This window comes from Centroberyx affinis, unplaced genomic scaffold (assembly GCF_046629955.1).
Source record: "Centroberyx affinis isolate AG114_WGS23_722 - 3 ecotype Tasmania unplaced genomic scaffold, CSIRO-AGI_Caff_v1 ptg002383l_1, whole genome shotgun sequence".
Taxonomy (NCBI): domain Eukaryota; kingdom Metazoa; phylum Chordata; class Actinopteri; order Beryciformes; family Berycidae; genus Centroberyx; species Centroberyx affinis.
In genome coordinates, this window is record NW_027280639.1 from 1 (window position 1) to 15,591 (window position 15,591).

Consider the following 15,591-nt stretch of genomic DNA (forward strand, 5'->3'; position numbering starts at 1 on the left):
TGTGGTATCAGCATGTTGTCTGTTTTCTATGGGTTTCTTGATAATAAAATGATCACAATCCTATACTCTATAAGTCCTGGCCTTAGCTTGTCTTTATATAGGCTCACAATGCCGCTTTTGAGATAAGCATGTGTTTATGTTTCTGTTAATCAATCAGCTGTTTTTCATTTCTGTCTCTCATTGGGTCCACTTAGTACCTGCGTCTATCATGGGACACCCCCCCCTCCATGGCCTACACCCTGATGACAGCCCACTGGGGTCTGCCGCCGCCCAACCTGGTGGTGTCTGTGGTGGGCGGGGACGGCAGGGCGAAGGTCAAGAACTGGGTACGGGAGGTCCTCAGGCAGGGGCTGGTCAAAGCCTCACAGAGTACAGGTGGGTGTGTCATCGATCTATAATGTCCCACACCCAGTCCTCTTGAAGCACTACTGACTTATCCCCCTTTCTTTTTCTGAACCGCCGTTTCCATTTTCCTGATTATTTTATTGAAAGTAGAGTGGGATTTAAATATGCTTGGATGTCAAAACAGAGGGAGCCATATTGTGACTGGCAAGCGCTGAATCTCTGTATTGAGGGAATGCTGATCATATCGTTAAAGTTTCAGTTATGGGGAAACAACCAGCTTCCCTTTCTTGGAAGTGACTGTATGTAGGTCAAAAGTGTATTGGCATGCATGCGATTGCCCAAGACATCAGTGTGAGCAATATTTTTTCATCAGTACAATAGCAATGTAACCTAATAGGTTGTAGTTTATAATCGATAGCCTACAGATTATGTCACTGCAGTTGTGTAACTTTAATGTTAAATGAACCAAACTGAGCTACCAACCTAACTAAAATGTCACAACATTTCTAAGGAAATTGGCTGATGAAATAATGAATCAACAGTTTCTTGGAAGAAATGAAAACAAGCTGTTTCAGGTCGGTCATGGCAGGAAAAGCTGCGCAGCTGCAAACTGTAGTAGTAGCTTTACACTCCTTGGGGTCCGATCCTAATTTGGTACTACAATGGCCTTTTCCTCCTGACTGCTGTGCCAAGGCCAGGTGGCACACGGTACTGATCTCCCTTCGTCTGAGCTCACGCCAACTAGCTGTCCTCTCGGAGGCCCCAGATCAAGAGCAGAGACAAATAGGCACATGCAAAAACATCCAGTCACACACACATAAACACACACACACTGGCTGCTACTGCTTTGGCCACAGATTCATGGTTGTTGCGCAAGGCAGAGGATGCTGTACAGTAGTGTGAGAAAGCAGTGGTTGTCCCTTTCATTTCCCTTCCTGTCCCTTCCTTTCCTTTCTGTATTCACGGAAACTAGTAAATATAGACGCACCTTGTGTATCGAGAGACGCGACCCTTCATGGACATTTGTGGTTTGAATCTAAATGGAATACAGAATCGGCCATAAATGATGGGAGAGTCCAATCCAGTCCTAATTATGAAATGATACATATGAAACAAAATGAAAATGAAAGACAAATGCTTGGAGAAATTCAAAGATAGATAGATAGATAGATAGATAGATAGATAGATAGATAGATAGATAGATAGATATAGTATTTAATCATATTTACTCCAGCTATGATATAAAGTTTGAGTTTAGTGCAGTATGATTTAGTGATTTAGTGATAATTTACTGATTAGTACTGAAGTCATTGTGACATTTGATGGTTGCCATTTTTCAAACATAATCAAATTCCAGCTTTGAACTGAGGAAAATACAGTTATGACATCTCTATTCATCTCTATTCATCTTCTCTCTTTCTAACACCTAAACCCACAAACTTTATCTCACTTTCGCTCTCTTGCTCACACATTCACTGTTTCATAATCACACACACACACACACATACACACACACACACCCAGGAGCGTGGATTGTGACGCCGGGCTTGCGTGAAGGCGTGGGGAGGTGTGTAGGAGAGGCGGTGAGGGATCACGCCACCGCAGCCTCGTCGGTCCCCCTCAACAAGGTGGTGGCGCTGGGCGTCGCTCCCTGGGGCCTGGTGCACAACCGAGAGCAGCTGGTCAACCCTCAGGTCACACATCTGCACACAAACACTCACAGATTTTTTTTCCCCCCCAGCCATAGTAGTGTCACTGTAATTATACTATTGTTTTTTTAAGATTATATCAGTTTTATCCACATATTAACCTCATGTCTCGTGTTAATTCTAGATTTAATTCTAGATTTATTTAGATCATTGTTGTACAGTAAGGTTGCTAGCTGTGATATTAATGTCTCTTATACTGTAGATGAAGCAATGTTGCTAATAAGAATTTTAATTAAAGCTGTTTGAAAAGATTGAACTTCAATACCCAGAAATCGTGTGATGTGATGTCAGTAAACTGCGCACAGCACGCTCAGTGATCAATTTATACCAAAGGGACCAGAGAGGCAGAACATTTTCAAAATTTTTACTATTATTATTATTATTATTTTTTTTTCTCAATGTAGCACTCACTCACTTTTGTTAAGGAGTCAGTTTTGTACTCGCCCTCCAGTTTCGATTCATCACTTCTTGTGGGCAGAGAAGTGTCTAAACTTGACACTAGAATTTAATTTAGGCAAATAGGTGAATAGACTGATAGGACAGGTGTATTTTTTCATGAAAATCTTCCCTAGTGCAGCTTTAAGTACCCCAAACAATTTTAAAGTATACATTCTTCAACCAGCTCTTTAAAACATACTAGTACTATGTTGGGGAGTGGATCCACCCAGCAGCAGGCCCCTGACCCATTAAGGCCCCTGACCTTTAGTTTAAGAAACCCTGCCTCATCCTATTCCTGGATTTTTTCCATCCCACAGGGAAGCTTCCCCGCTAAGTACTACGTCCAGAACACGTCCCGGGACTCCTGTTGCCTGGACAACAACTACCAGGCCTTCCTGCTGGTGGATGATGGGAGTGTAGGCCGCAGAGGAGGAGAGACGGGCTTCAGGGCCAAGCTGGAGGACTACATCTCCCACCAGCGCACGGGCATCTGGGGTGAGAGAGGGCAGACTCTAATCAATTTTTTTTGTTGTTCATTTTTAGAATCAGAATTTTCATGCATGGGTATTGATCGTTTATCATGGCCATGGCAAAAAATATGACACTTTTGACTGAGGGAAACAAGCAACAATGTAGCCTTTTTTTTCCCTTGTTGATCTTTTTTTGGAATTGCTGGTAGAACTGGATAGGTGAAACCAGTATGCATGTACTTAATGAAGCGCAATTAACACATTACATAGGCTTTTCAAATTTAACCAATCAAAACTCATTCATTGTGCCTAAATTACATGGCAGATCTTATAGATTTGAAAGTGAATGGGAGTATTTTTTTTTTTTTTCCTGCTCTTATCTTACCTTACCTTGCTCTTATTCCAAGTATGAGTTCCATTACCTCTTGTGCTTGAAAATAGGCGCTTATTTAGATATTAATATAAGATATCAAGAAAAAATAAGTATATTTAATGAATCTTTCTTTGCAGTGGTTGTGGTTTTCAAGGGGGGGGGGCAGTTGTGCTAAATGAATGTAAAGGAAACAGGGATATGTTTAAAAAGTGTAGTATTCCAACAACCATGAACACCATTCATTGGACATACAGTCTATGCTTCAACCCCTATTTCTAATAATTTTAGCCATCTTGTGGTGATTCTTTATTACTGCATGTAGATCGGTGTGATGATAAGCTCATCCTTCGGCATCCGCTTGACGAAATTCATTACATGCCGCTGCATGAATCCTAGACTGAGTTCTTCAACATGTAAAATCAAGCCGGGAGATGCCAAAAATTCAACAGGGTGCTTTTCCAGATGCTTTGTTTCAGCTGTTGGATGAAAAGAAAAAAATTTGTAGTTTGTTAGCTGAAGCTCTGCAAAAGACAGTCATAATGTCATGTATCAGAGTGAAGTCAATATACTGAAGAGCTATTTTCAAGAGAGGGTTATGATTTTATGAATTTGTTGTTTTTATTCTTGTAGGCAGCGGCAGCATTGACATCCCTGTCCTCTGTATGCTGATATCAGGAGAGGCAACTATGCTGGAGGTACAGTCACTGCTCTTTATCTCAGTCGTCACTCAGTGAGATTTACATTATATTTAGGTCAACCTTAACAAGGTAAGAGTCAGACAGAAAGTCAGAAAGAGTGAGAGGCATCAACAAACCTTCCTTATTATTTATTCGTTTTTCTTAAAAAGCCACAGTGCGCCACAGTCAGATGTAACATATTTATGTGTTCCTAGTATAGAAACATATGAGTAAAGAAATCTCTCTCTCTCAATTAAATTAAATTCAGTTCAATTCAATTCATTCAATTCAATTCAAGGAGCTTTATTAGCATGACATACAGTATATGTCTTGCTAAAGCATTTAAATTACAGTACATCAAACAGGAACAATAATAATTGATAGCAGTAATAAAAGTAGTACTTTGTCTGTCTCTCTCTCTCTCTCTCTCTCTGTCTGTCTGTCTCTCTCTCTGTCTGTCTCTCTCTCTCTCTCTCTCTCTCTCTCTCTCTCTCTCTCTCAATTCAATTCAAGGTGCTTTATTGTGTGTTGCTGTGCCTCCACTGTCTACTGACTATCATTGTTTCTGTGTTTATATCACTTGTGTTTCTGAGGAAACAAACCAGCAAAATATAAACTTATCCAATTAAAAAAACAGAACTTTCTCTCTCTCTATCTCTCTCTATCTCTAACTATCTCTCTCTCTCTCTGTCTCTCTCTCTCTCTCTCTCTCCCTCTCGGTCTCTCTCTCTGTCTCTCTCTCTCCTCCCTCCCGTTTCCCCAGAGAGTGGATCTCTCCCTGAAGAGCTCCATTCCCTGGTTGGTGCTGGCTGGTTCAGGAGGCGTGGCCGACTTCTTGAGTGACATGCTGGAGAACCTGTCCTCTGCCCCCGTCGTCCCGTCCTCCGCTGAGGGAGACGGTGAGGCGGGTCCCAGCGTCGACCTGAAAGACAGAGTGGCAGAACGGGTTAGGAAGCACTTTCCTGCCGAAGGGGAGACAGACAAACTAGTTGAACGGGTAAGAGCCGGAGGACAGAGAGATGCATCATTAAGTCATCATCAACTCAACATCAACAAAGTGCAGGCTTTCTAGAACCTGTGTGTCCTGTAGATTTAGCTAATTACAGGGACAGGAATGTTTTTTGTTACCTACTGACTGGCCAATAATTGCATTTGGTGCTCAACTTCAAAGACCCTGATGAGGTTTTTGTGCCTCAGGCATGCTGTTGACTCGGCATGGGGAGGCTGTTGAATTGCATTATGGGTTTGAGTCTGATCGGTTTCCCTTTGTCACGTCACACTCAAATTCAGATTCAAATCAGATTTATTGGCATGACAAGAAAGAGACCTATGTTGCCGAAGCAATACAGTGCTTCAATTGTAGTAACTTTTGAGGCATTAACAGTTTTCAGTACATAACCAATAATACATCAATATGAACAATTATAGCAACAACAATATAATCAAAAGCCATGTAACATTTCAATTCAGTACTTTAACAGTAATCCACTCTCCATCTCTGTCTATCTCTGTATTCTATCTCTTTCTCTCCCCTTCCCCCCTCCGATCTTTTGTTCTCTACTGTGTACTGTGAAGCTTAAATACGCATAAATACACTACACTCTCTCTCTCCCCAATCTTTCCTGTCTCTCTTCCCTTTAGACTATCAAATGAAGGCAAAAATGCCCCCCAAAAAAGTATTGTAGTCATATCAAGTTCCTGTATACAGTTGATGCATCCTGTGTCTCCTTGCTCTCCAGGCTCTGAGCATCTACCAGAACAAAGATCTGATCACAGTCTACTATGGAGAACAGGAGGGGCCAGATGACTTCGACACAGTCCTGCTCAAGGCCTTGGTGGGAGGTACATGCCGCTAATCTGTATTATAAATATTGCAAAGATTACAGGTTAGATCACTTTCTTATTTTGGTGTGTGTGTGTGTGTGTGTGTGTGTGTGTGTGTTTCAGCCAGTAAGCAGCGCATGTCGATCGGCGCCAGCCCCTACACTGAGGAGCTGAAGCTCGCTGTCACCTGGAACAGAGTAGACATCGCCAAGAGTGAACTCTTCAATGGAGACATCCACTGGAGGGTGAGGGGGGGAAATTATGTATTACCACTAGGGCTGCAACTAACGATTATTTTCATTGTCGATTAATCTGTTGATTATTTTCTCAATTAATCGATTAGTTGTTTGGTCTATAAAATGTCAGAAAATGGTGAAAAATGTCGATCAGTGTTTCCCAAAGCCCAAGATGACGTCCTCAAATGTCTTGTTTTGTCCACAACCCAAAGATATTCAGTTTACTGTCATAGAGGAGTAAAGAAACCAGAAAATATTCACATTTAAGAAGCTGGAATCAGAGAATTTTGACTTATTTTTCTTTAAAAATTACTCAAAGCGATTAATCGATTATCAAAATAGTTGGTGATTAATTTAATAGTTGACAACTAATCGATTAATTGTTGCAGCTCTAATTACCACTACAGATGTGTGTGAGAAATTGGTGCACTTGCATACATTTATGTTTTTTTCATCAGTTTTAACCCTGGAATCAGCTGTTTATCGACACAGATAACCTGTTGTTTTTACAGTAAAGATTTCCACAATTGCTACATGGTGCAATTGAATTGTTTATATGAAATAACTACATGTAAATATAGTACAATTCCATAGAAATATCATCCTGCTATTGAATTACATATTAAAAAACATCAGAATAACCCGTCACCTTCATCCACCCAACAGTATGAAGACCTGGAGGACTCCATGACGGACGCGCTGGTCAACAACAAGCCTCAGTTTGTGCGTCTTTTCACTGAGAACGGCCTCAACATCCTGGACTACCTGACCTACGGCCGGCTGGAAAGCCTCTACCGCTCGGTGGCCGACGGCACGCTGGCCTACCAGCTGCTGCAGCGCCGCCTGGCGGAGCGGCAGGGAACCTCGGGCTCGGTCCACTCGCTGGGCAACCTGCTGGACTCGACTGCCAAAGGGACAGCGGGGAACACACAGAGCGGGCCGGCCAAGGAGCTCAGCCTTTTTGAGGTGTGATTTAGGGAGAGATGTCCTCTGGGATATAAAGGATACTAATACTTATTTTATGAGCTGTATGTAACAGGGTTGGGATCAGTTCACTTGCAGGTCAAAATTAATAGACAATCTGTTCTTCATTGGTTTATATAGAACAAGTATTTTATCTTCAATCTTTTAAGGGATTTTGAAGACTTCATCCTGAATTGAATAAATTGACAGTAAATTGACCGCTAACCATGGTATACAACACATGTATGTTAAGAAACTTGGTGTCCCTACTAGCTGGCAAAAGCTTCTGCAATAGGTTTTCTCGAGTACAATCAGAAATAATATGTATATATGTATTTGCCCACTTGTCTTTGTTGCCTCTGTTCCTCGTCTCCCCAGGTGTCGCGGGTCCTGGAGATATTAATGGGTGACGTGTGCCACCCGTTCTACTTTTCTGCTCTGGGCCTGGAGCACATCTCCTCCAAGAGGAGGGCTCTCAGGGTATTCCTCAGCTCTCCACATATCTCCCATTGTAGTATTACTTACCCACTATTTACTGTGCAGCCCAAACTTCACTGAACCGTTTTCATATCCTGAATTTTATCAAATAAACCATCCATGTGTAGTTTAAAAGACAGGAGTAACTGATGTGCTGCCTGTCTGTTGCTTACTCATTGTCTGACTCATTCCACCTTTTCTTCTTTCCCTCCCTTCCTCCCTCCCTCCCTCCCTCCCTTCCTTGCTCCCTCCCTCCCTTCCTTGCTCCCTCCCTTCCCCTGTCCTAGCGGGTCAGTAAGCTGCTGCGTGGAGACTGTTTCTACCGGGACCAGCGCTGCCTCTACCCCTGGGCCTCGCTCTTCATCTGGGCTGTCCTGCAGAACCGCAGCGAGATGGCCATCTTCTTCTGGGAGATGGTACAGCTGCTGACACTCGTATAATTGTATAATCATATAATCATATAATATTTATTGATATTGAAAAAAAAATCCTTATGATTATCATGATATTGAACACAATGCCAGTGATTTTAGGTGATTGACCACTTCACACCGACAATTATCATCAGATACAATTCAATTGAATTGTATTCAGGATATTTTATTCTCAAACTACACCCATTTCCCATTTTTCCACTGACTGGATAAATGTGATTGCTCAACTTGCACATGGTGTGACTACCGACAATTTCAGCCATGAGTGTGTCTCTACAGAAAGTGGCTCTGATCATGAAGAAAAATTGTATGAAGAGAATGAACCATGTACTTTTTCCAGCTTCACAGAGCAGAGTATAAACCTGGCCTAACAGTAACTAGTGTGGAAGGAGTTTGTACTCAGTCCTACTGCTGTCTTCCTCCCTGTCTCTCTCAGGCGGGGGAGTCGGTGCTGAGCGCTCTGAGCGGCTGTAAGATGCTGAGGGAGCTGTCCAAGCTGGAGAGCGAGACGGAGACCAAGCTGTCCATGAAAGAGCTGGCACAGCGGTTTGAGAACCTGGCACATGGTGAGACCTTGAATCCATCATCCACCAATTACAGCAATAAATCATACAATGCATGCAAAAATAGATGAGCGGACATTTTGTTCCTCCACAGACATGCTCAGTGATATCTCCTTGTTTACGTCTAAACTACAGTACAGATGTACAGATGATTACATGCTCAAAAAAGTACAAATTTGTACATAATGTTTTGGTTCCATTTTTCTTTCCCAAATGGTGAATATCTAAAGAAACTCCCAACTGACTGTGTACTTGCCTTGCGTGCGCTCTCCCTCCCCTCAGATGTGTTCAGCTCTTGCTATCAGAGCAATGAGACTCGCTCCTTCACCCTGCTGATCAGGAAATCTCCAGTTTGGGGCGGCACCACCTGCCTGCAGATGGGCATGGCCGCCGACGCACGCCTTTTCTTCAGCCACGACGGAGTACAGGTGTGTCACTCTGTCTTGACTGTCTGAAGATGACAGCGGAATGAAATTTGTGGCATCTTCGTCGATTTTATATATGCTTAATCTCCTTGAACAGTTATCAAATAAATCAAGTATAATACAAATTATCTTTTTGTCGTATCTCTAGTTTTCCCCCCTGGAGTTTCAGGTCACTGTTTGATTCCATTTGTATCTCTATATTTGTAAATGCATTCAATAAATCAGACCTGAAATACATAGTCTGCTATTGGTTAAGCCTATCTGTAATTAGGATCTGAAATAATATTCTCTCAAATTATTCTTAGAAAGGAAAAAGAAGAAAATAATAAGAACTAAATAAATAACAGCAATAATAACAATGAATCAGAGGTAAATAGATGACAAATTACACAAAAAAAGATGAGGTATACAAAAAAAATACATACACTTTTGTATAAAGCCAATGGATTGATTACACTGTAGGTGTTAAAAATGGTGTAATTCCCTTCTCCTCCAGTCCCTGCTGTCCCAGATCTGGTGGGGCGACATGAAGAGGAGCACGGAGGTGTGGAAGCACGTGCTCACCTTCTTCTGCCCCGTCCTCTGCTACACCAACCTCATCTCCTTCAGGTTTAGTCCACAGCCTCCACATGATCCTCGCTCTGACTACCTGCCAACTCTGCTCTTTTCTCTTTCCCAGAAGCTCTTAGTCCAGTGATTTTTTTTTCTTTTTCTTGTCATTAGCATCCAGAAGTTTCAGATTTCAGAACTGTCAATAATTTCTATTTCACCGTACTCACACTCTACACAATGGCATCTGTCATGTATATTGTATTTTAACAATTTACCCCACCTCACAGGAAACATGAGGACCAGCAGCAAGAGGATTCGGGGAAGCCAAGCGATGACGCACCGGGCCGGGACAGCGACAGCCTCTACGGGACCACTATCTTCTCTTTCTCTGACATCAAGCACATGTAATATTCCTACATACACTAACACATGGTTCTTTCTACAGAGCGTCAGTTTGTCGAGGTTGTACTTTTTGTTTTATTATTTGTATTATTTGTTGTTCCAGTGAAGCTGATGCACAGGGAGCAAACAGTCCCAGATCAGCAACCATCAAAGGTGAGTCGTGTTTAACAGCCAGAAACTCTGAACTCCTCTTCATCTACTCCCCACAGCAGACCTGCAATATTTTTTTGAGGCTTAAGGGCTAATTGAGTAAATAATTAGCACAGTGTAGCGGCACTCCTTCAGTGTTTCAAAATGTGCAACTACTCAGTAGAAGTCCATGCAAAAAGCAAAGAGTCTGACGCGAATAAATCTCGAGACTAGTAACTTGATTTAAAACATTTAGTGAAGAACAAAAGCTTACAGACTATCAATCAATCTCATCAATTGGCAATAATTTTTCTCAGTCAAAAAACTGTATTATACATAAGAAACTATAGGAAAATCTAATGTTCTGTAATAATCAACAAATATGACTATAGTACCAATTAACTATTCAATATCACTAGTACTTCAATTGATACTATTTTCATTATTTCAAATTTACAAATCACAAATATATCTCAAAGCATCTTTTCTTTTAGAGTGGCTCCTACACACAGGTCCATAGTGAGCTATGGTGCAGCTGTTGATTTGTGATATTGCAGTGATCATCTTCCAATCCGGTTCCATTCACTTTCCTCACAGGCATACGCCCTCCTAGCCCGCCCAAGCGTCCGTTCATCGTGTCAAGATGGCGTCAGTTCTGGTTCGCGCCTGTCACCTCGTTCCTGGGCAACGTGCTCATGTACTTCCTCTTCCTCCTCCTTTTTGCCTACGTGCTATTGGTGGACTTCAAGCCCCCGCCCCCCTCGGGCCCGGCCATCGCCGAGTACGTGCTGTACTTCTGGGTGTTCACCATTGTGTGTGAGGAGATCCGGGAGGTGGGTGGAGAGAGAGAGATGTCTTCCTTACATTTTTACATTTCACACATCTGCCTGACATTCACCATCTCATCTAGAGAGACTCACAGCAGCAGTAGCGTAAGTGTAAAATCATATATTGCCAACACTGCAAGGAGACAAAAAAAAGGAGTGCAAGGAACAACAATACAAAAATACCAAGACAGCAGAATAAGTAATTAAAAAAAAAACATCATATATGTGTACACACCAGATAAATATGACTAAGCACATAATGACTTTATAATGTGTTTCCTTGTCAGTATTCAGGCTCATTCCTGAACTGATCTTTTTAGTCTTTGGCTAGATCTGACTGTGATCTGTTTATATCAACGCACTATTGATCTATTGACTTATATGTGCTTTGTGTAGGACACTATGTATTCATACAGCTGATTCAACAGCCCAGTACACTAACCAACACGGCTATAAACTGATCAGTTGATTGATGCTTTCTCCTCCAAGACATTCTTTGTGGGATCTATGACTTGGCGCCAGAGGTTAAGGCTGTACATGCAGGACGTGTGGAACAAGTGTGACCTCACCGCCATCATCCTGTTCATCATAGGGCTGATCTGCAGGTAGACAAACCCTTTATAACACCTTTGGGATGTGAAATCAATGTGTAAATACCAGCACTATAGTAGTGATCTTTAAATGGCTTTAAATTTGTATTTGTATTTCAAGGCACAGTCATTTTACAAGTTGACCACTGGGTGGTGCTATCGCCATAGTAAATTTGTTTTCCTCTGCTTGTGTGTCAGGATGTTCAAGTGGTCGTATGAGTTTGGTCGAGCTGCCATGTGTGTGGACTACATGGTCTTCACCCTCCGTCTTATCCACATCTTCGCCATCCACAAACAACTGGGGCCAAAATCATCATTGTCGGCAAGATGGTGAGATATATCAAAAGATGGGCAGAAGTCGGCATAAGTCAAAAGTTATTAAGCAAGATATTGGCATTATAATAACTGCAAAACGCTAATTTCCCCCTGTGCAGATGAAGGATGTCTTCTTCTTCCTCTTCTTCCTGGGGGTGTGGCTAATGGCATATGGAGTAGCCAATCAGGCTCTCATTTACTCCTATGATCCCCGTCCAGATCGCATCTTCCGCAGAGTTTTCTACAGACCGTACTTGCACATCTTTGGACAGATCCCTGTGGAAGAGATCGATGGTATAAAGTGTGTGTGTGTGTGTGTGTGTGTGTGTGTGTGTGTGTGCGCTGTGGATGTGGGGAGAAATTGCAATTATAGTTGTTTTAGTTTCAGGCCAATGTAAGTGTATTGTATTTTTCTGCAGCCTGCACTGGCCTGCTTTCACATCCATCGCATCCCATTCTTAAACCGTGCTTCAAAGTTCACTGCAGAAACTAGTATTCGTCCAGGTTTAAATGAATGGCCGTCTTTTCATCCTCTCTGTGTCGTTATGTCCGTCCCAGTGGGGAAAGAGTGGGACATGCCCTGCACAGACAACGTGACCGATATACAGGGCGGTGCTGAGCCGTGCCGCAGCCAGTACGGTAACTGGCTGGTGGTAATTCTGCTGGTCATTTACCTGCTGGTCACCAATATACTGCTCATCAATCTGCTCATCGCCATGTTCAGGTAGAGAACAAGGAGGGGGGTTTCTCCATCTTTCTGTCTCTGTAGTCCCATAATCTCCTCTCTTATCTATTCACTTTGTCCATCCATCCCTTTCTCTCTCCATTCTGTCACATTCTGTCCGTCACACCTTTCCTCATCCCCATCTACATCACGCTCATATTAAGCCTCATTGTTTTTCAGTTGTTAAGATGTAAATGAGACAAAACAGAACATAATTTTGGCTTTTGTCCTCTGATGTTCTTCCCTCCGTCCAGCCACACCTTCTCCAAGGTGCAGGAGAACAGCGACGTCTACTGGAAGTTCCAGCGCTACAACCTGATCGTTCAGTACCACTCCCGTCCCTCCCTGGCTCCGCCCTTCATCATCCTCTCCCACCTCCACCTCTTCATCAAGAGGAACATCCGAAAGGTGCCCTCCGTCAAGATCCACCACTTTGGTGAGTATTTGAACTGGAGTGTTTTAGTGAGTGCTGAAATGAGTAGTCGATTAATCAATTAGTTGATCGACAGAAATTTAACCGATTCATCATTTTGGTCATTTATAAGTAAAAACACCAAACATTTGCTGGTTATAGTTTCACAAATGCTAAGATTTGCTTGCTTTTCTCAATTTCATATAATTATAAAATTTATAATCTAGGGATTTTTTGGCTTCTGGTCAGACTAGCAATTTTAAGACATGTAACTTGTCATGGGCATTTGTCTTATTAAATGATTAATCAAAAAAGAATCGATAGATTAATTTATAATGAAAGTTATAGTTAATATTAGGTTATGTATTTAAGTAATCGTTAGTTGCAGCACTAATTTCAGATAAGTCGATCAAGATAAGTCAAATAAAGGCAGTAAAATTAGTGTCAGGTGCAATTTGAAAGATGAGTGTGGTCATGAACACCAGAATCGTTCACACGTGTCATCTAGTCGCTGTCAATGTGATATTTTAATTTGTAGGAATAGCTGAGGCCAAGCCTATTTTGTCCCAACCCCAGTTTCTGGCAGCCAAGATGCCATGATAATTACTAACTATTTAACTTGTAAATTACTTGCAGGTGTAGCAGGGTGGTGGAGGGATTACAGAGACTGTGCTTCAACCATAAGGTTTGGGGTCAATGCCCCACCCTGCTGAAGCGTCTTTGACACAGACACAATAATAACGCTTACATATTTCCTTGCGGTTAGTATTGGAGTTGAAAGGTAAAGCGGCAAACAGGCTCATGACATGGGAAACCATCCAGAAGGAGAACTTCCTGACCGCCCAGAGCAAGATCCAGAGAGGCAGCGACTCGGAGAGGCTCAAACGGATGTCTGTCAAGTAAGCTGGCATGCCTTCCTACTGAACCTTATCTAACTTATGGCATAGTTGCTGAAGTTGCTATTTATTTTTTCGTTTGGTTCCATTGTATTGAGGTGAATGTTTTCTTTGGCAGAGTGGACAGTGTGCTGAAACATCTGACTGAATCCAGAGACTTTGACCACAGGCTGAGGGCTTTGGAGACTGAGGTAAAACCAAAGGGTGTCTCTGGTCTACATAGGTCTTCTTCCTGCAGTGACTCCTAGTATACCCACAATAATATTCACTCTTCTCAGAGGTGCTTTAAATGAGAGTTTGGGCATTACTGTATGCCATTGTACAGCTTTTTGCTCTTTTGATCCTCCTCCTCCTCAGATGGAGTATTGCTCCAACGCCCTCAGCTGGATTGTGGATACGTTGGCACAAGGCAGCACAGTCAAACCCTCTCGCTCTCCACCGTTCAGAGGTACTTCTAATGAGTTCTGAAATGAGAACATAACTTTTGAAACCATACAAAAGAGGCCGCATGTTAATATGTCACAGGTTTGTATTTATGATGTTTGTTTGACTGTCTTGCGTAATATTTAGCCTCAGTGTTTGCCTCCAGCCCTTCATACCTGTGGTCAAGTAACAAATGCTCCCCTCCCTTACTCATACTCTGTCTCTCCCCAGACGGATTCCCCTCTTCCTCCACTTCTGCCTGATGCAACCTTGATGTTCGCCTTCAGTTACTCAGGCTCAGTAAAAGGCAAGAATGAAGCGCTCTCTTCGGCTGCTCCCATGACACCGTGCCCTAGCAGCTGTCTTACTGTTGGCCAACCATAATGTTTATCATTTGTTCCCTTGCCAAGTATTCTCATTGATCCCGAACTGAAACAAAAGGGGAAAGGGAACCGGCACTACTTTTTTTTTTACAGTATTGCGTAAACACAAAGGCTGATATTTCTTTACATGTGCAATGTGCTCAAATGCAAAGGGAAGTATCTGTATTTATAATGTGGCATGATGTTGTATGTATTTTACTAGCCAATTCTATATTATGTCTTGGAAAGCGTTTTTGCTGCACTTTTGAACGGGTAGCTGGAACTTGGTGGAACTTGGTTTTAGCTTTTTATTATTGATATGGATACTTAAACTCAATTATTACACTGTTTACATGGGGGTTACACTATATCCATATTTTAAATACTTTTTTTTTGTTCAGTTTGAAAAGCTGTTGCCAAATGATTGATTTATCCTAATGTAACAAAAAGCAAAACGTTAAACCATGTTAAGAATGAATGCTAATGTTACTGTATATTACTGTACTCTGGCTATTAAATGGCACATATAATGAATGAATTCTGACTGTTGAGCTAAATGGGGTCATGGGGGGCAGCATGTCCCAGCCAGACACATATGTAACATACAACCACTGGCATCAAGTTACATCCATCCATCTCTCTCTCTCTCTCTCTCTCTCTCTCTCTCTCTCTCTCTCTCTCTCTCTCTCTCTCTCTCTCTCTCTCTCTCTCTCTCTCTCTCTCTCTCTCTCTCTCTCCGACTTAAATATACATGTGCAGCATATTGTGAAACTGCTAACGCTGCACATACAGTATATCAAAGACAAACCACTTAAGGGCATTAGTTCTAAATGGGGTTCGCTACAAAAGCTTAATCTATGGTTCACAAATTGTATTCTCTAAGTACCATCACGTGTTGTCCTGGGCTTTGGGAATATTGACAACAGCTTTGTGTTGAGCAAACATTAGAGGTAAGAGTGAGATGACACTTCAAGTCATGATGTTCACTCCCTGAATGAAAAAAAAAAAATCCAATGAAGCCAAAG

The 15,591-nt window shown here is 42.1% G+C and overlaps 1 protein-coding gene across 1 annotated transcript; it reads left to right on the forward strand.

Annotated features, from left to right (window-relative positions):
• Positions 1–197: 197 nt before the first annotated feature.
• LOC139656088 (transient receptor potential cation channel subfamily M member 5-like) lies at positions 198–15,084 on the forward strand. Its single transcript, XM_071533574.1, is given in 26 exon segments — positions 198–375; positions 1,870–2,039; positions 2,810–2,987; positions 3,966–4,030; positions 4,776–5,009; positions 5,752–5,854; positions 5,960–6,081; positions 6,739–7,038; positions 7,414–7,515; positions 7,800–7,928; positions 8,383–8,512; positions 8,792–8,937; positions 9,431–9,543; positions 9,774–9,890; positions 9,992–10,041; positions 10,615–10,850; positions 11,334–11,449; positions 11,633–11,742; positions 11,745–11,764; positions 11,869–12,043; positions 12,308–12,473; positions 12,728–12,909; positions 13,652–13,784; positions 13,900–13,972; positions 14,139–14,229; positions 14,436–15,084. Coding segments are annotated over 26 exon segments (3,441 nt in total). The 5' UTR covers positions 198–227; the 3' UTR covers positions 14,468–15,084.
• Positions 15,085–15,591: the final 507 nt, after the last annotated feature.